We start from the raw sequence: 19,846 nt of genomic DNA on the forward strand, positions 1-19,846 counted from the left end.
CTTCTAAATTATTTGATTATTGCATGATGTTTGGGATCTATTTATTGTATTCTATATTTTTCCACCAAAGTAAGCAATTTTTTGGGCATTAAATTCTAACTTATCTTTTATAATTTGAATCAATTGCACCATTCTAATTGCAGTATAAATTTTAAACAATTTTAAACCCTAAATTATTCAGCATCTTTCGAGAAAGACGCCCAAATATCTTCTTAGTGTGAAATCTGTCATTAATGGCAACATCAAAACAGCACATTCAGCACATATACTTGGTTAACCAGTATGACCTCATTATCTCGCTTCCAAGAATATGGTTTATAGCAAACAAGGATATCTCTTACATGAACATGAAGTATTTGGGGCACAGCAATACTACTTTCCTTTGACCCTCAAAGGTAGAGATTAAGAATACTCTCCATAACCTCATCATTTTTTATTCCAAATTTTGATTGGAAATTTGATGTAAAAGAGAATTTTCATTTTATGAGCTTACTTTGCAGATAACATACAGATTAGTTTCAATGGCACGAAGGGGTGTAGTAATTTTAAATCTTTTGCTTTCTCAGTATTAACATATTAGCGCAGTTCAATTCCTAGGGCGCATGCATTCATAAATTCTACAAGGTGCATTATAAATGTTGAAATGGGATTGACTGACAAAATTATCATGGTTTTCTACTTGGTTAAAAAAAATTGGTATTTAATTTTAACATGGATTAAGTTGAATTTTGTGCCAAATATATCCATTAGCCTAGAGAATTTGAAGTCTAAAAATAATGGTTTTGAGGCCTATAATTAACATCATTTGGCTTAAAAGAACAATCAATTTCAATTTTCAATTTTATGAGTGCAATTTGAATGTATAATACATTTGAGTGCAGTAAAATGCGATTATTTGATTCTGAGGTAAATATTTCTTATACCAGAATGAGGCCTAATTTTACATTAGTGTTTTAATTCCCATTCAATTTTATACACATAATTTGATAATGACATATTTGGTGCTCTTGATGTTGATAAAAACCTGATATGGTGCCAATTTGTCGCAACTAAATTCAATTGCACACTAATTTTATACGTTTCTAATTTTTACTGAAAATTCACAAATTATTTTGATCATTTCGAGATTAGTTGTTTTTAAATTAAAAATCAGTTGTTAAATGAAATGTTGATATCCTCAACTCCATTCACACGAAATCATACTATGTATTTTTTTGAGTTTTAATTATAGAATTATTTGTTTATATTGGTATCAGAGGTTTAGATTGTCTCAATATAACACTCAAAAGCAAGGTTAATTATCAAGGTAACAAAAAATTTCATGAATGGGAGGAAATTTAAACTTTAAATAAACACATAGCATCAGTAATGAATAAAACAAATTAAATGTGTAATAGCAAACTTGAAATTATTCAAGCCTATGCACCTGAACCAAAAGTATATTTCAATCATAAGGAGTCAATTCAATTGAATGTCAACACATGTTGGAAATTGGGAAATAATCTTGATACACAATTTTAGGTGTTCGAAATGATGCTTCTGAAATTCATAAATACCAAAATTTGATGTACATTATTACAAAAGAACAAAAGGTAAAATTGAAGTATCTACTTGTATCAGTAAAATTGATCCTAAAATTTCTTGCTAGCTGGTTACCATTTAAATGACTTCTTTGAATGAAAAATTATATTTCACCAACAACAACAACAGTGATTTGATATTGATACAGCAAATCATACTAAATGATGACATAACAAACCAAACTAGATCGGTGAAGACAATAACATGATAAAAACACAAATGGAAAAATTGAAAACTAGTCAAGTTCATGCATGTTAAACTGAAGTAGATTTCAATCATAATAGTGAGTCAACTCAATCAAATGTCAACACTGGTAGGAGATGGAAAATTGATAAAGGTGGACGTTTTAGGGTGTTTAAAACTGATGCTTATAAAATAAAAATAAAATCTCAAATTTAAAGATTAGATATGGCATAAAAACGGAAGTTTAAGCTAAAGTGTTTACTAATGCCAGTAAAATTAATCCTAATACTTTTTTACTAGTTGTTTACAAGATTTAGATAACTTCTTTGAATGAAAAATCATATTTGATGAATAACAAGTGCTAATTGCCAAAATGAAATAAATTAGTCCACCTAATGTCTAGTGGCTGAGCATGGAAATACAGGATGAAGGGTTAGAAAAGGAACCTATTACAATAAAGTTAAACCATCTGCTTAAACAATCCTAAAGCTTCTAGTAATTCATCACTAAATTTGGATAACTTATTTGAAGGATAAATTATTTTTAATGAATGACGAGAGACTTGATGACAAGACCATCCATATTAGATGGTTATATAGCAAATCTAATTGAGAATGTGATGAACTTAACCCGGTTAAAGTGTTAAATGACACCTTAGAGATTAATCTGGTTCATGCAATCGATTTTAATTACAATAATTAACCAATTCAATTGAATGTGTTACGTTTTAGGTTAGTTAGCAATGACGACCTTGGACATAACAGATCACAAAATTTTGACATAAATGATGACATAACAACAGAAATTAAAGTTGAAGTACATGCTTATGTAGGTAAATTTGATACTAAAATAATTAAATAAATGCTTACTAAAAATCGATAACTTTTTGAATAACAAGCCATGTTTAACAAACAACAAGTGCAATTTGTGAAAATGAAATTAACAAATCTAGCTTACTTTTGCATTATAAGATCATTAAAAATACCCAATACACAATCTAAATTTAGGTTAGATTTGAGACTTGATATCAAAGGAGAAATGACACTTCTTCATATTCCATCATTTGAGCACGTTTTTCATCTTACATTAGATTTTGAGTAAATAACATTTTTGTGTCAGAGAGTAATACATATTCAAGGAGCAAAATACTCCATAAATACAATGAATACATCCACTGCATTTAAAGTTAGTAAGTAGTAACAATGTAGTTGTTGAGAATACCAAGAAAAAATCAACTATATTGCATCAGGGTCTAAGATTCTTGCCAAAGCATTTTTAATGCATCGAAAAATTGTATATTATGAACGATTTTTAATGCATCGTAAAATTGGTCATTATGAGAGTGAATAAAACTAATGATTATGATAGTGATCAAGAATTTGATGAAGATATCAATGATTTTGAGGATGCATTAGTTAAAAATTCTTCGAATGTCATGTGTTGACGCATAGCTACTACTAAGGTTCAAATCCAATGGCAAGAGAACTAAAAGTTTTCAAAGCTATTTCAAATGAGAGCTTTATAGGCTTACAACTGATTATCAGAGTTGTATAAAGTCACGTCAAAGGGTTTGTTTGGGATAGTTTTCTGCATGCTTCACATTTCAAATCGCCGCCACAATTTTGTTTGGGGAACTGCTTTATTATTGTTTTGTACAAATTTCAGTGGTGGGAAGATGTTTTTTTTTAAACCAGGTCTGCTTAAGTGCGGTGGTTATAAGAAAAATAGTCCAATTTTTAGGAAAAGAAACATAAATATTTACAATTACCACCATAACTTTCTAAAAATTGTTTTCTCCACCACAACAGTACAACCACTTTTACAAAAAACTATAGCCACCCCAAACAAACCTTAAGCATACTTTAAATTTCATCAACTTCAACTCTAAACCACATTCAAAATCATAAAGATAGCTAGGGTTATTATTTCTATATCTAAAATATATAACATTCTAATTCAATTGGTTGCATAAACTGTTGATATGCATATAACTGTGGACCACATCAGCCCACACAAAGTTTAGAAAATTATGGGTCATTCCTACATTTGATAAAGAGAAATTACTCTCTTAATTATCCATTATTGTGTTTTTATCTCATTCTTTCTTCTCATGATGATTTGAATTTCCCTCCATTTGTATGAGACTTAGTTTCAGTTGTATATATTTGTTATTTTCTTGTATTAGTTTAATGGGAAGGCTAGAGAGTTTTTCCTCTTAAAAGGGACCTCCTCCAAGTCCACATGGCATCAAAGCCCTAGCTCTTTCTGGGAGCCACAAATCTATTCTTCGGTAGAAATCCTGAGAATTTCGATCGTGGAAAACCAGGATTGAGTATTTGTCAGTTGGATTCTCTCTATTGGAAATTTTGATCGAGTTTGAGCTTTCTCTCTCTGGTATAAATCCTACGCTAGAGACATCCTGCCATTTGATTCTCTCTATAATGGAAATCACAAACCTAGGGCTACATCTCCGGCAGTAGCTACTTTATCTCTCTAGTGCAAATCATGTGTCGGTGACAGATAACTCACTAGCAAAAATTTTGTGTCGAAGAGAGAATTTTTCTCTGGTAAAAATCCACTATCTGCTGACAAATGATTTCTCCCTGGCAAAACTCCTTTATGTCGGCACATTATCATGACCAAATACGACATGAAAGCTACTTCTTCCGCTTCACAAGTTACTTTTGAACTTGAACCTAAGATGTTTGTTCTAAAACATCTAAAATATATTCTTGCATCACCAATCACGAACTGCATGGCAACAATGTCCTCCAATAGTCTCAATTTATATTCATGTACATATGTGGTAAGGAAAAAATGATCATCTTACCAAGAAAAATCCTACACCATAAATTATTGATCATGAATACCAGACATGGATGATTGAAGGTCGCATCGTCATGTCATGGCTCATCAACATGACCAAAGAAATTGGAGAAAATTTCCTCATGTGTAAAAAGATAAAAAAAAATATGGGATGTCGCAAGAAAAATCTAGTCAAGTGTTGACAACACCTCTGAGTTGTTTGACACTGAAACTAAATTACATCACCAGCGACAAGTGTTGAATGTTACTCAATACTACAACACTCTCTCTTTCCAGATATTGGTTTCAACTAGATATGTATGAAATATAAACATGGAGGTGTTCATAAGATTCTGCTCTTTACAAAACAATTGTTTGACAGAAGAGAACCTTCAAGTTCCTTTTAGAACTCCACAAGAACTATATGAAGTCAAAGGAAAAATCACAGAAACAAATCTCTTCCCTCAACTTGTAAAGCCTTTACTGAAGTATGAAGAGAAGAGAGCATAAAGAAACTCATAATGGCAAGTAATCCCACCACATCAAATATTGACAACTTGGCTTTATACACTCATAAATCATCTCAGGACAACAAATCAAGGAATGGAACATGGTGTGAACATTTCAAGAAACTTGATCATCTGAAGGAGAAGTATTCAAAAATTTATGGAAAATCAGCAGATTGGAAGCCCAACAAATTCAAAGGAGATTAAAAAGATTATACAAAAACTGCGTCAAAGGAAGACGAGTCTCATGAAGATAGTTCATTCAACAAGGAACAACTTGATGCTCTACAAAGTCTTTTGATACAATCATGAATCTTCTACCAGCCTTCTAGCACATCATGGCAGCCTTTCATTTGCTCTTATTGCTCTCAATTGGAAAAATCAGCCTTGGATATTGGACTAGAGTATTTGATCACATGACAAGTCATATCATTGCTTTCCAATCCTTTAATTCTTACTAACACCATGTTGCAGTTAGAACCGCAGATGACTCACTCTCATCTATGGAAGGAAGAGGAAGTGTGAAAATCACAAATAATCTTATTTTTCCATCTGTGATTTTTGTTTATAAACTTAACTGTGATTTCCCGTCTATCAATAAAATTACTCATGACATAAATTGTACTACTAAATTTTATTATAATTTGTGTAAATTTGGGGTGATAGACATGGGGAAAGTGATTGGCAGTATTGAAATGTATCTTGAAACTTACCTGCTCACTAGAACTCCCACTTCAAAAGAACTATCCCACCATTCAAAATCATTTGAGTCAAGTCTTGTATCTAAATTTGTTTCTCATGAGATTATGTTATGGCATTTCATCTTGGGCAACCTAATTTATATTATATTGAAAAATTATGTCCACATTTATTTATCAACAAAAGTCTAGTTCTTACCAGTGTGAAAATTGCGAACTTCCTAAAAAAAATCGACAAGCATACCTAAACTTGAAATACAAACTGAAACATCAGTTCACCATGATTCATAATGATATTTGTGAGCCCTCAAAAAGAAAAAATACAAATGAGGCTAGGTGGTTTGCACCTTCATTGATGATTCATAATGATATATGTGAGCCCTCAAAAAGAAAAAATACAAATGAGGCTAGGTGGTTTGCACCTTCATTGATGTTTACACCAAAATCACTAGCCTTTCTCATGAAGGAAAAATTTTAAATGGTCAGCATATTTGAAACCTTCCACAGCATGTTTTCTCATGAGTAGTATTTTTAAAAAATTTAATTGACTACATTCATAATGATATATGTGAGCCCTCAAAAAGAAAAAATACAAATGAGGCTAGGTGGTTTGCACCTTCATTGATGTTTACACCAAAATCACTAGCCTTTCTCATGAAGGAAAAATTTTAAATGGTCAGCATATTTGAAACCTTCCACAGCATGTTTTCTCATGAGTAGTATTTTTAAAAAATTTAATTGACTACAATGCTACAAAGATTTATAATCAATTAAAATTAATATTTTAAAAAAATAGAACAAAAATAGATTAAATTATATTTAAATAATGTTTTAATATAAACAATAAATTTTAAATCTTGCCCCCAACCCTTAACATCCTATGGCTGCGTGATTAGGGTTGTCAAAATGACTCTTTGTGTTCGGCTTGCAAAACAAACGAGTCGAACACGAACACACTTTTTGAGTTCGAAATATAAACGAGCCGAACATTAACAGTGATATTTTTTAATGAGTTGAACACGAACAGGGCCTGGGCTTGCTCGTGTTCGGCTCGTTACACCCCTAGCTGCAGCGGTCCCAAACAAAACCCAAATCCTCTCAAAGCTCCACCAAGAACTAAGAACTTTGTGTGTACACCAAAAAAAAAAAACATGGTGAGGGTGAAAGGGACAATATGTTAAATCTGGAATGCAAAATCATCTAAACTAACTCCACACACATCAAATATTCCCACAGAGGTTGGGTCCACATATCATGAGAACTAAGAGAATTGAGCACAAGAATGCACAAAACACCCGATAGAAGAATTTGTAACCTATGAAAAAAATACCATCCTCTTACAAATATTTTATTCAGAACTTAGATATGCATGTCCCAAATTTAATAAAAGAGCTATTATCTATCCTTGTTTGGGAAAAGATTGTGAAAGAAGAGATTCGTGCCCCTAAAAGAATGATACCTAGATCATAACAACTCTGTCATCTGAGAAAAAAATTGTAGTGTGCAAATGAGTATTCAACGTTAAATACAAAACAGATTAAACAATAGAGAGGTTCAAGGCTAGATTTGTAGCAAAAGAGTGCACTCAGTCCTATATTATTGAATATCCGAAAACATTTCCAAAAGTGACAAAACTCAACAAGGTAAGAATATGATTGTCATTGGTTGTCAACCAGGATTGGCCTTTACATTAGCTAGACATTAAAAATACATTTCTTAATGAAATCTTGAGAAAGAACTATATATGGAGATACCTCTAGGATTAAAGAACAACACAAATAATCAGCTAGTATGCAAACTAATGAAATCATTGTATGAATTGAAACAATCTCCCCAAATATGATTTGAAAGGTTTATCAAAACTATTCTTACCGATAAGTACTATCATTGTTAGGCTGATCACACTTCCATTATGAAATCAAAACAAGAAGGTATGATAGCCGTCTTTATTGTATATGTAGATAACATTATTTTACAAACAATGACATAAGAGAACTTGAAACAATCAAAAGAATAAAGGCTTCTGAGTTTGAGATCGAAAATCTTGGATCTTTAAGATACTTTCTGAGAAAGAAAGTAGCTTGATCTAAAGAAGACATTTTCATATCCTAAAGAAAAGATATTTGTAACTTATTAAAGGAGATAGAAATGTTGGAGTGCAAACCAACAAATGCTCCTATGAATCTCAATCGACAAGCATCAAATGAAGAGGATAACACTGGTTGAAAAAAAGAGGCATCACATACTTATGGGAAAACTTATTTATTTATCATTTACAAAACCTGACATTATTTTTTTTTTAGTGTAGTGAGCCAACATATGAACGATCCAAATGAAAATCATTTAAAAGAGATCTTTTGAATCTTGAGGTATCTAAAGATAACTCCACAACATGGATTGATATTCAAGAGAACTGAGAACCGTAACATTGAAATCTATATTGCTGCTAGTTGAGCGGAAGAATTGACTAACAGAAGATTTGCCTCGAATTATTATTCATTTATATATGATAACCTAATTACTTAGAGAAGTAAAAAAACAAGTTGTGGTGGCAAGTAGTGCAGAATCTAAGTATCGCGCCCGGCCTTGAAATTTATGAAGGGATGCGGCTAAAGAAATTATTTGTGGAACTACACATAGAGAACAAAAGCACTATTAAGATGTCAATGATAGTTAATCAATCATCAATATTTCAAAAAATTTGGTACATGATCGAACCAAGCATATAGGGATTTGACAAGCACTTCATCTCGAAAAAGATCAATGCGGGGGTTTTCCAGCTAAGCTATATCCCATTTCAGTATCAGATTGCTGACATTCTTACCAAGTCACTTCATCGGCACAACTCTTCAGAATGTATTACATATACAACCCAACTTGAGGGGAAGTGTTACTATGCATATAACTATGGAACACATGGGCTTGCCCACAGTTTAGGAAACTTTGGGTCTGCAACTACATTTTAAGGGGAGAAATTATTCTCCCTTGATTATCCATTATTTTGTTTCTATTTCTTTCCTTCTTATCATGATGATTTGATTTTTTTCTCAAATTGTATGAGGGTTAGTCTAAGTTGTATATTATTGTTATTTGTTTGTACTAATTTAATGAGAAGATTTTAGAGTTTTTCCTCTAAAAAAATTCCTCCTAAACTTCAAATATACTATCAAATTTAGTATGATTAGTTCTCCATGGACATTGCACATGTTATATTTAGATAGAACTTGATTATATGATTTAAAAGTTGCTCGTTTTAGAGGTTTTAATACATATATTATTATTAAGGCTAAGGAGAAGAGTAATTTTGAAACCAACAAAGCCTAGCAATAATTCTAAATATGCACAAGAATCTAGTCTTGTGCCCCCATTTGTAATGTATATAATAAGACACTTCAAATTCAACAACAACAAGAAGAAGACAATTCAAATTCCATGGTACACATGTTTTCAAATAAACGAAATCCCTTAAGAATATGGCACTTGGGATACTATCTATATTTCAGAAATAAGTGGGTATTTACTATAAAATGTAAAGCCACGGGTGATATTGACAAATACAAAACAAAGTTAGTAACTCAATATTCCACTCAAAGTAATGATATAAACTACAAGGGGCATTTGCTCCAATCACAAAACTAAATACTATTCTAGGCTTATTATCCTCAATGCATTCTTAAAAGTATAACTAAAAGAACAAGTATGCATGAAGATTTCTCCAAGATTTCAACCAAAAGACAAAAGAAGAAGTTTATAAGTTTTAAAAAAAAAAATCTTCTATCCCTTCTATCGGGTAAAACAATTACCACAGACTTGGTTCACAAGGTTTAGTTCCACCGTAACTAAGTTGGGATACAAACAAGGTCGTATACTTAGATGATATGGTGATTAAAGGTAATAATATCCATGACATAAATAAATTAAAAGAAAATGAAAAAGAGATTTTGAGGTAAAATATTTTGGAAAACTTTAACATTTCCTTAGAATGGAAATTGCTAGAACTTTTTTTATGTCCCAAATGAGATACACCCTTGATATGCGCAAAGAGAATGAAAAATAAGGAAGTAAACCTACGGTAACAGCATTAGGAAAGTATTGGAAGAAAAAAATGAATATGAACCAACTATTGATAAAGAAAAATAATAGCAGTCAGTTGGAAGGCACGTTTACTTATAACTGATTCGACCAAAAGTTGCATATGTAAGTGTGGTGAGTCAACCAATGCATTCCGTACTCAAAAGCAATTAGATCATGTGAATCACATATTGAGATAGCCTGAAGTCAATGAAGAAATTTAGAAGTTCCACAAAGAAAAAATAAGGAACATAAAGGTATATGCTAATGCAAATTAGGCAGGATGTGAGAATAATAAATCCATCTAATTTTTTGCTCAAATTTATGTGGAAATTTTAGCACTAGAAGAAAAAGAAGGAACAAAGGTAGCTAAAAGGAGTGCTAAACTAGAATAATGTGCCATTACACATGTAGTATGTGAAGTTATCTGGCTAGAAAGATTAATGAAAGATTTACAAATACATAATATATCTCATACAACCTCTATAATGATATCAAATCCATAATCAAAATTGTGAATGATCTTGTTCAACACAACAATATGAAGCATGTAAGAATTGATTGGTCATTAATAATAAGAGATCGACGAGGGACAAATATTCCCAGTACCTTACAACAAATGGATAATTTCACAAAAATCCTAAACAAAGGAGCATTCGAAAAAATGTTGAGCAAATTAGAAATGATAAATATACATTCTCAGACTTAAAAAGGGATTGTGTAAAATCTAGAAAGAGTATTTATTTCACATATATGCTAAAAAAATAAATAAAACCACTTGAATATTAAATTCTTCAAAGAACTTTTGTATCGGTTGCTCCTCCCATGATCAAGACTAGGAATTGGACGCCAAAATCCATGCTTTTGGTCCTCCACCCATAGTCCCATCTCCAGGTAATAGATGTTAAATTCATGCCTAAGCAAAATTAATTCATAAATCCATGCTGTTAACTGCATTTCCACTCTGCTTAGTCTAGCAATAAGGACCCATATGATTTCATGTGATTGACTTCAAGTGTACAGCTTTCTGATGATTGATTTATCGCTGGTTTTTAATCTAACAACATTAACTTCTTCCATATGTACACAACTTTAATTAGTTCCTTATTTATTATAGTTCCCTCACAGTTTTAAATGTAAATGTACATAAATATCCTGAAAATTCAGCGAGGAATTACTCTCAGATTTCAAATTTTCTTTTGCTAAAAATCATGATTTCGGAGATTTTTTAAAATCTGTTATTAAAGAAAGCTAATGGTGTCAATAGATATTGTCTTGATCAATAGAAAGTCTGGTAATGGCATTTGCCTAAAAATAATTTCAGCAAACTAAAGTTCCATCGCCATTGCTTTTCAAGTGAGTCCTTCCATCCAAACAGTAAGCTTTTGATTTAAATCTGCACATAGCAACTTATGTTCTTGGGAAATGGTTCCTTGGACTGTTCAATCCTACCTTCAAAGAAAATGTCAAAGGACCCAATCTATCATAGAGATTTGAAAAAGGAAACTTTGTAATATGGTCAGCAAAACAAAAGATTGAAATACCACATAAAAATCTATAATGATAGGATTGTTCACCCATGGGACAATGTGCTACCCAAAAGAATCATCCCTCGATCTACTAAATCACATTGTGAAGGCTGCCTATAATTTTGAGCAATTCTATTTTGTACGGCTGCTAGATTCTACAAGCCTACTCAAGTATGAGAAAAAAAAAACTAGAGCAACACTTGCAGCACTATTGAACAAGTCTTTCCATCCATATCTGCATCACATATGGCAATGGGAGAAAAGAACATGATTTCCTGACAATTAAGCATATGCTTAAAGATGATTAAAAACCAGAACTTCACACAAGGAAATTGGGGTTTTTTTCTTCTAGCAAATCTCTAGAAAAATCAGAGGTACCAAATATAAAACAAATATTTCACTTATTGTGAGAATTAGGACAAACCTTCCACAATCGCATAGTCCGATCCCGGCTAACTGTTAGAAGTCGCTCTTTATGCAAACAATCAATATTCAACACTTCACTTTGATGACCAAAAAGATTGTCCATGTGAGTTCTATCCTCTACATTCCAAAGCTTGATTGTTCGGTCAAAGGAACCAGAAAAAAGTTGTGGAGTTCCCAGCCTGAAAGTAAGACAAGATACCGGCCCTCTATGACCATGGAATGCCTGTTAAATATAGCAAAGATTAAAGACCAAAAAGTACAAATCACATAATCAATAACCAATAAACTAATTTGTTTTTTCATTAGGTCATACTTGATCAAGGTGATTACATTTAAAGATAGCAACAATGAATTAAGAACTAATTCTTCATCAATATTAAATTGATACGATTTCTAGCAATCCATATAAATGAATGTCATTAACAGAAGAAGCTAACCTGCATGGAAATTAGCCTGAATAGATAGATGATTTACAATTATGAATAGTTTAAGGCTTACAGAAAGACTTTATATTCTGGTTTCAAATATAAGGAATATAAACACAGAATTTCAAACTAAATCATATAGTAATGATATTATAGAAAGTGAGTTTATACTTAGACATCACAGCAAGACCAAGATGACCTGAATGTGCTCACGTGTGCGAGTATCCCACAGATGTATATCCCGATCTAAACCTCCGGAAGCCAGATATCGGCCATCTGAGCTGACGGCCAAAGTTAAGACATTCTTACTTCTCTTCGATGTTGGCTTTTGAGGAGCTCTTGCATGGTGTGAAATCAGCACATCCTCATTAGGCCATAAATACTTCTCATGTTTTCCACTTTCAACATCCCAATGCAAAATGGTTCCATCTTTAGAAGCTGAAAACCCCCTAATATCATCTTCAGCTAAACCCACTGCAGTTACAGACAGCCGGTGCTTCACTAGCACTTTGAACCCATCCTCAGGTTCAGGTTTCAAAACCCTAGGTTGCCACAAGAGAACAATAAGCTCGACTTAGTTTTCATAACTGCAATTTGAAATGGTAAATCATATGCATTTAAAAGCAACAAATAAAATCTAAATCATTTATGCACATTAACCGCATTATAACAGTTGTAAGATAATTAAGTATTGTAGATGAAATAAATAACAAATCCTTCTCAAAAAAAACATATCGATTGCAGACAGAGAAAAATTTTGCAAGATGAAAATAATGTGGTTGGTACCTTGAAGCTATCAACCGTCTAATACGGCCACTTGCCTCCAACTGATCCTTCTGCAGTAACTCGGCGACAAGCGAGTCCCTCCTCCCTTCCCTCTCCTCCATATTCATCTCATCACCCTCTCCTCCACCCTCCTCTTCTTCAAGCTTCTTAGCCGCAGCTCTAATCCTTTCAAGATGCTCCCTTGCCATCCGGAATCTCGTTTCTGCCGCAGTCTCCTCAGGCTCCTCCCCTTGATCCTCTCCACCCGCAACCTCAGCCTCAGATTCATCACTAGGTAAGCTCTCGATTTCCTCTTTGTCCTTGAAGGCCGCATCTCCCTTGCGCCGTCGCTTCGCGTCATATTCGAAGAAAGAAACATCGCCATTCGAGATGGGTCTAGACTTCCTCTTTCCCCCTCTGATTCGAGTAGGATTCTTAAACTTCTGCTTATTCATCTCCTCCGGCTAAAAAGTAATCGTGAGGATTAGGGTGTTCGAGAGCTCGGTGGCAGGTGCTGTTCGCGGGAAAGGAGAAAACGGTGGGAAGGGGTAGAAGAAGGGTTTTGTGTTTTGTTGTCACGAAGGCGAAGCGAAGGGATACCGGCGAGGGTTTCGGGGAGAGAGGGAAGGAGTGGATATTTAATTTAATTTTATTGAAAGTTAATTGTTTGATTAATAATTAATAATTAACTAAAATATTATCAGTATAATTATAACTAGATAAATTTTTAGGTTACTATATAATAATTAATAATTAATAAATAAAAGCCCCTTGTGCTTGGTGTCTCCTTTGTATATTTTTTTGGGATGACATGATTTCTTCTATAGAGTTTTGAGATAACTCAAAAATATGAAGTTTATGATAGGGTTGGGGTGAGCATTCAGTCGGTTTGGATGGTTCGATTTTAAAATTGGACAAATCAATTTTAGCCAAAGTCTAGAATCCAGAAAACCAAACCAATTTATATTTTGATAAAACTAAAATGACCAAATTAAATTTTATTTTGATTTAAATGTTTCGATTATGGACAAACCGAAGTTTAATTATTGATTGGAGTTTAGCTAAAACGAGCATTATGAATTACATATCCTGCCTACATAATATCGATTTAATTTCATGAGTGCTCTATTTATTTCAATAGAATGTTACATATAATAAATTTTTTTATTTTTTTAGTTTATTTGACGTGAAATTAAAATATAATAAAATATTTTAATAAAATTGTGGTTTTTCGGTTTGTTCGGTTGAAAGAAAATTAAAACCGAACCGAAAACCGAAAATCAAAAACCAAATATAGCTGGTAAACATATTTATTGATTGGGAGGGGGGAGAGGGGGGTGGGAATGGAGAGGTGATAAATTGAAATAATTTAAGGAATAATTGCAATAATATGGTTACTTTAAAAAGGTGGACTAATTGACACAACGTGTCTATCCAAGAAAATGTGCATCAACCACAATGAATCAATGAAGGACAAAGACAAACACTTATGATTTAATGTGTGTTATTTACCTGTGTAGACATATGCATTTGGTCATGTAAGATACTTTAGTTTCAAATCTCATCATATAAATAATAACTAGATCAACCAGCGAACACATTCATATAGCTAGTAAACATTACTAATTGAGTGACCATATCAACTAGTGAACTTCAATATGTTAAACAATGTGTTGTTTTAAGGCTCAAAAGAAATTTGTCAAATAGACATAAATAGCATAAGAAAAGCTTGGGACGTAATGGGTCATATATCCTCTCCTCACTTAGAAGTTCTCTTAGCCTAAAATTTCACTTTGATTACACATTTAAGGAAATTTTAGACATAAACTTGAATATTTATAGAAGTGTACTGAAGAAGTCAGTTTAAGGAGAGCTTGGTTATTTTCATATTAAATTAAGTTGTTGATAACAATAATAATAACTTGAAAATTCATAGTTTCTAACTTCAACTACAATAAAAAATCATTTGTTCTTATATATTACACAACTAGCTTGACTTAACTCAAAAATTATTATGTAGGTTCATTAATCAAAAATGAGTGGTAAGTTTCAACATTTATATTATATTACAATAATGCATTAGTTACTTCTGATAATTATAACATGAGTTATGTAGGGGGTCATCGTTGACATCGGTGTATACCAACACAGTCAATCTTAGAACAACTACGTCGTAGAGTACTTCATGCTAAGAGTGGTTGTCCTAGGACAACCCTATTGGTGTTATGTGTAGTTTATGTCGTTCAAGTGTATGTCTCAACTCCAATTGAAGACGATGAGGCTACAAAGTGTGCACTACTAGTTGCTCAATAACAAAACCTAGCGCTCTACATTAAAATTGAGAGTTATAGTGATGTTCCTCGGAGTAATAATCAAATTATACCTAAAAGTACAATTGATCCTTTAGAAGATATGACTCGTGATTGTATTGATTTCTCAGTAGCAAATTCAATGGATTATCAAGACTATGCTCATGCTAGACATTTATATTTCAAGTTGAGTCATTATTCACATACATCACATCACCACCATACACATAATTCTCACTCCTGAAACTAAACCAAATTAACCATGAATTTCATTATACCATGACATTAATCCAAGCCCATTAATAATTAAAATTCAAATCCCATAGCTTCACCTTCAAGCCCACTAAACCCAACCCATGTCCAAAATAACTTAAAATAAAAAGTCCTCATGATAAGGGTAGACCCTCCCCTCACAACATGAAGATTTAATCAAACATAAGATGGATGGTCACATGATTAAAATGACTACATTTAAACTCATGTCAAAATATTTTCAAAATACCAAAATTAACCAATACTTCTATAATGCAAGCCATTTGACTTCACCCAAACCATATGCAAGCTAAGGAGCTATGCATGAGCCTCATGCAAGCCACCATGCCATTTATGGCAAGAGAAGACAATACTTTCAAGATGCCCCAAAAGCACTTAATCACTTTGATGACTCACTTAAACCAAAAATTAAACTCTAATGCTCATGAGTGGGACTTGAGCACCCAAGCCCCTATGATCAAAATTAGGCCTAACCCCCTTGAGGGGTAAGCTCAACCCAAATGTATGACTTGGACCTAATGTGCCTAAAAATTAATTCAAAACCTTACCCCTTAAATCCAACCCATGTACACATGACACCACCACATTGACTTCACCAATCCCCATCCCAGACCTCCCACAGTTGGAAATGACCTCCCATACCTTGGCCAGCCACCATGGTTGGAGGCAAGCTCAAAACAGAGAACTACCAAAAGGGGAAACCCAAAATTGAGCCCATCCATACGGATCACCCCATTGGGCCATTGCCCCTATCATAGCTCCACCTAAGTGGATCTTTGCACCCCCAAACCCTGGCCAATTGAAGCCTCATGGATGAGCGTATAAATTGACCACCCCTTGACCAAAAAAAAGTGCACAAACCTTAGAGAAACCTTGCCAAATTGACTTCGCATTGTTCCCATAGCTTTGCGAAGTTCATCCCTATCATTCCTAACCCTTCCCACTGCCTCCATAACCCTAATTGTTCCTCTAAAATCTAAGAATTTTCATTGCCTTGTCAAAAAGAGTTTCAAAACTTCAAAATAAGTCACCCAAAAGCTTCCCCACAACCTAAAATTAATTCCCCAATCGAAGTCCCCTTTTTCTGCAGTCTCTAACCTAGCACTAGACCAAACTCGATCCACCACTTGATCTAAATCATAAATCAGTATTGATCTTTATTTTTGATATTTTGACAATATAATAACAACTTCTAAAGATAACTTGAGTTTTTGTAAGATAAGAAGCACTAAATATGAAATATATTTTTTCTTATCATAAATCAGTAATAAGTATAGGAATTATGTTGTGGAAGTATGCAAAATTATGCTGTGCCAAATAGGAGCAATATTATTCTTTGTCCTTACTAGAGATGCTATAATGAATATTAGTTAATTTAAAGTTTGAATAGTTCTAAAGACTGGCTAGGCAGGGAAGATACTAGCTCTCACTCTAGAGTTCCCTCGATTCTCTCCACCTGGGGGCTAACATCGCGTATTAATACCTAAAACAATAAACCAAGTAGGGGGTTTTAACCAGTCACTTTAAATTCCTCTAACTCTATACCATTCAAGTATTATTTTCATATTTATTTGCACTCAATTATATGAATTACATTCTCATCCATACAATCTCATGTGATTCTTTCTAATTGTTGACTGGGATAATACCATTCCAATTCTTACATGTTCTCGCAATAAATTTTAGCATCTCGATGGGTCAAATCAAGAAATAAATGAAGTATATGGAGTTAAATCGTCACAATTCCTTCCAACATTAAAGATCAATACTCTCCACAACTTTTATCCAATACTTTATTTATTTATCATTTTAAGGAAAAAGATAAATAAAACTACTCAGAATTCATGGAGAAAACAAAACCACATCATTGTTAAACCAACAAGAAGTCTCAATTAAAACTAAATGTAGTAACAAAAAGATAGAAACTTATCTCAAATATTCCACCAAACACTTGAAGTTCTTTTGAATCTCTTCTCTTCTTACAAAACTCTTAACTCTCAAAAACTAGAAAATAAAACTAAAATAAAGGTAGATATTGGTGTCTTACAGTCTCTCCAAGAAATCACATCAAAGAAGAATAAAAGAGAAACACTTGAAGAGACTAGAAGCAGCCCCTCAAAAAGTCCCAAGCCTCTCTTCTTATACTTTTTCAAGAGGTGTATTGGTATCTCTTCGAAAGGTGTCAAAATTCAATGTATTCTACAAAGGATGCCTCCTTTCACAATTCTTTTAAGCATATTTTCGTTTCTAGTGGTTATAACAACCTTCTTTAGCCACTAGGGGTCTCAAATGTTAACCTCTTCAAAATTTGTGAAAATTGATTTTACTCGTCTAGTAACTGCCACTGGCGCTTAAGCACGGGTCTTCTGATGCTTAGGCGCGGCCTTCTCTGTTTCACAAACGCTTAAGCGTCGGATCTAGTGCCTTGCGCTTAGACGTCAAAATACTTTTGCACCATTTTTTATTTTTGCTCCATATTTGATCTTTTTTCAATCCTTTTGCCATTTTTCATCTTTTTAGTTGTACCTGAAAAAAAACACATAAATATCTTCCATTAAAGTGCAATATCTCAAAAATAGATATAAAAATGTGTATAAAAATACTATATATTTTAGGTGTATCAGCTGCTGGTAACATCCTTAATATTTCTCTCCTTTTACATTAGGGAAGCTTTTCTGAATGCTATAAATTTGGAATCCTGGTTTATTAAAACAACATTTCTTGGGAATATGTCCATACATTATTTGCTGGTTCATTTGGTGTGCTAGGAATGACTCTAAGTATTTGGAGAAATATGTCAACAATTATATTAATAGATTATTCATATTGGGAAAGCATAAAGTGATTTCTTCTATGGCCCAAACTATTTTAATGGGAATGATAATCATTTACTCTGGGTTGTGAGTACGAAGCAACAACTCATCTTTATGGTGAGATGGCTGCCTCTACCTCCTGACTGGATTAATATCAATACTGATGAAAGCTGAATTAACAGGCTGCTAGAATAGGTGGCATTTTTAGAAATTATAGGGAAATTTTCATGTTCTTTTCCTCTTCTCCTTGTATGGTTGATAACCCTCTCGAGACTGAAACTATGATAGTTTTGTATGACACTACAACTTGCAACTTGGTTTAATTGGAGTAATTTCCTTGTGGAGGTGGATTCAGCTTCTTGGTGGATATAATGGAAGGAAAAGGGGCACCTTATTGGGATATTATGCATCACATAAGGAAAATTAAAGCCCTCAAAATGCAACTTAACATTGTATGGAAGTTAAGGGAAGGGAATAAATCAACTCATTTCTTGGCAAAAAATGGCACACTTAATGCTGAAACTCTGATGGGAATAACTCCTAAGGGGCATTTGTTGAAATTAGTAGCAGGGGAATCATTGCATATCCCATATGTGAGAGGCAATAGGCCTCTGTAATCACTGAAATCTGACAATTATCATGCGGGTGTTTCCACTGTAACAAACCTGTTGATTAATTTTATATAAATTACCCACCATACTCTCATTTCTATTATTAAGTTCTACCTGTTTCTATACGTTTTTAGTGTTTGATGAGTTTTGAATAAAGATTATATATTATCAGTATGGACTGACACTTTAAATGTTGGGATGCTAATCAGGTTTGCTGCAAGTTTTTGTTTCTGCATGGTGGATGATGTGTTGTTTGTTATTCTCTATTAATGTTTTATCCTGTGAAGTGCAAATAACTATATCCCAGATTTTAGACATCAAGTTGGGCTATCAGAATATGCATTTTTCCTGCTTAGCTAAATGCCTTCCTTCTCCAATAGTTTCCTTTATTGTTGAATCCTAAGTAGTTTTATATATGCGAGATTTTGGGCTAGTTTGGGGCAGCTTATAATTATGGCGACATTTTCGAAAATGCCGCATCACCGTTTGAAAAACACGTTTCGGCAGCTTATCCAAAAACGCGGTTGGGGTTTTACACTAAACGCAGACAGCGAGTCGAACCATGCGGGTCGCGTTTCATGATAAGCTGATTATCTTAAAACGAACAAGATGCCCCAAACACACCCTTTGTTGTAATCCAATGGGTTTGTGATGGCTGCAGTAATTGGTGGTGTTGAAAGAACTAAATAATAGCTTATATAAATGAAACTGCTAGCTTAGTATTGGTTTTGGATTTCGGATATTCACAGAAGTTCATGTTAAAATACTGATTAAATATTGACTTTATGAGGAAACTAGTGGTTGTACGGGTTTTTATATTATATATATATATATATATATATTTCCCTCGA

At 33.2% G+C, this 19,846-nt stretch overlaps 1 protein-coding gene across 1 annotated transcript in view; it reads right to left on the bottom strand.

The window, feature by feature from the left end:
* LOC110021117 (U3 snoRNP-associated protein-like YAOH) overlaps window positions 1-13,599 on the bottom strand; it is a 33,645-nt gene extending 20,046 nt beyond the window's left edge. Inside the window, exons 1-3 of the mRNA XM_020719460.1 lie at window positions 13,011-13,599; window positions 12,424-12,766; window positions 11,798-12,022 (exon numbers count right to left, since the gene is read on the bottom strand). Coding sequence (XP_020575119.1) covers window positions 11,798-12,022; window positions 12,424-12,766; window positions 13,011-13,444 — 1,002 coding nt within the window. The 5' untranslated portion in view covers window positions 13,445-13,599. The remainder of the gene's footprint in view (window positions 1-11,797; window positions 12,023-12,423; window positions 12,767-13,010) is intronic.
* Window positions 13,600-19,846: the final 6,247 nt, after the last annotated feature.

The sequence above is a fragment of the Phalaenopsis equestris genome, unplaced genomic scaffold, assembly GCF_001263595.1.
Source record: "Phalaenopsis equestris unplaced genomic scaffold, ASM126359v1 Scaffold000121, whole genome shotgun sequence".
In the NCBI taxonomy this organism is placed as follows: Eukaryota; Viridiplantae; Streptophyta; class Magnoliopsida; order Asparagales; family Orchidaceae; genus Phalaenopsis; species Phalaenopsis equestris.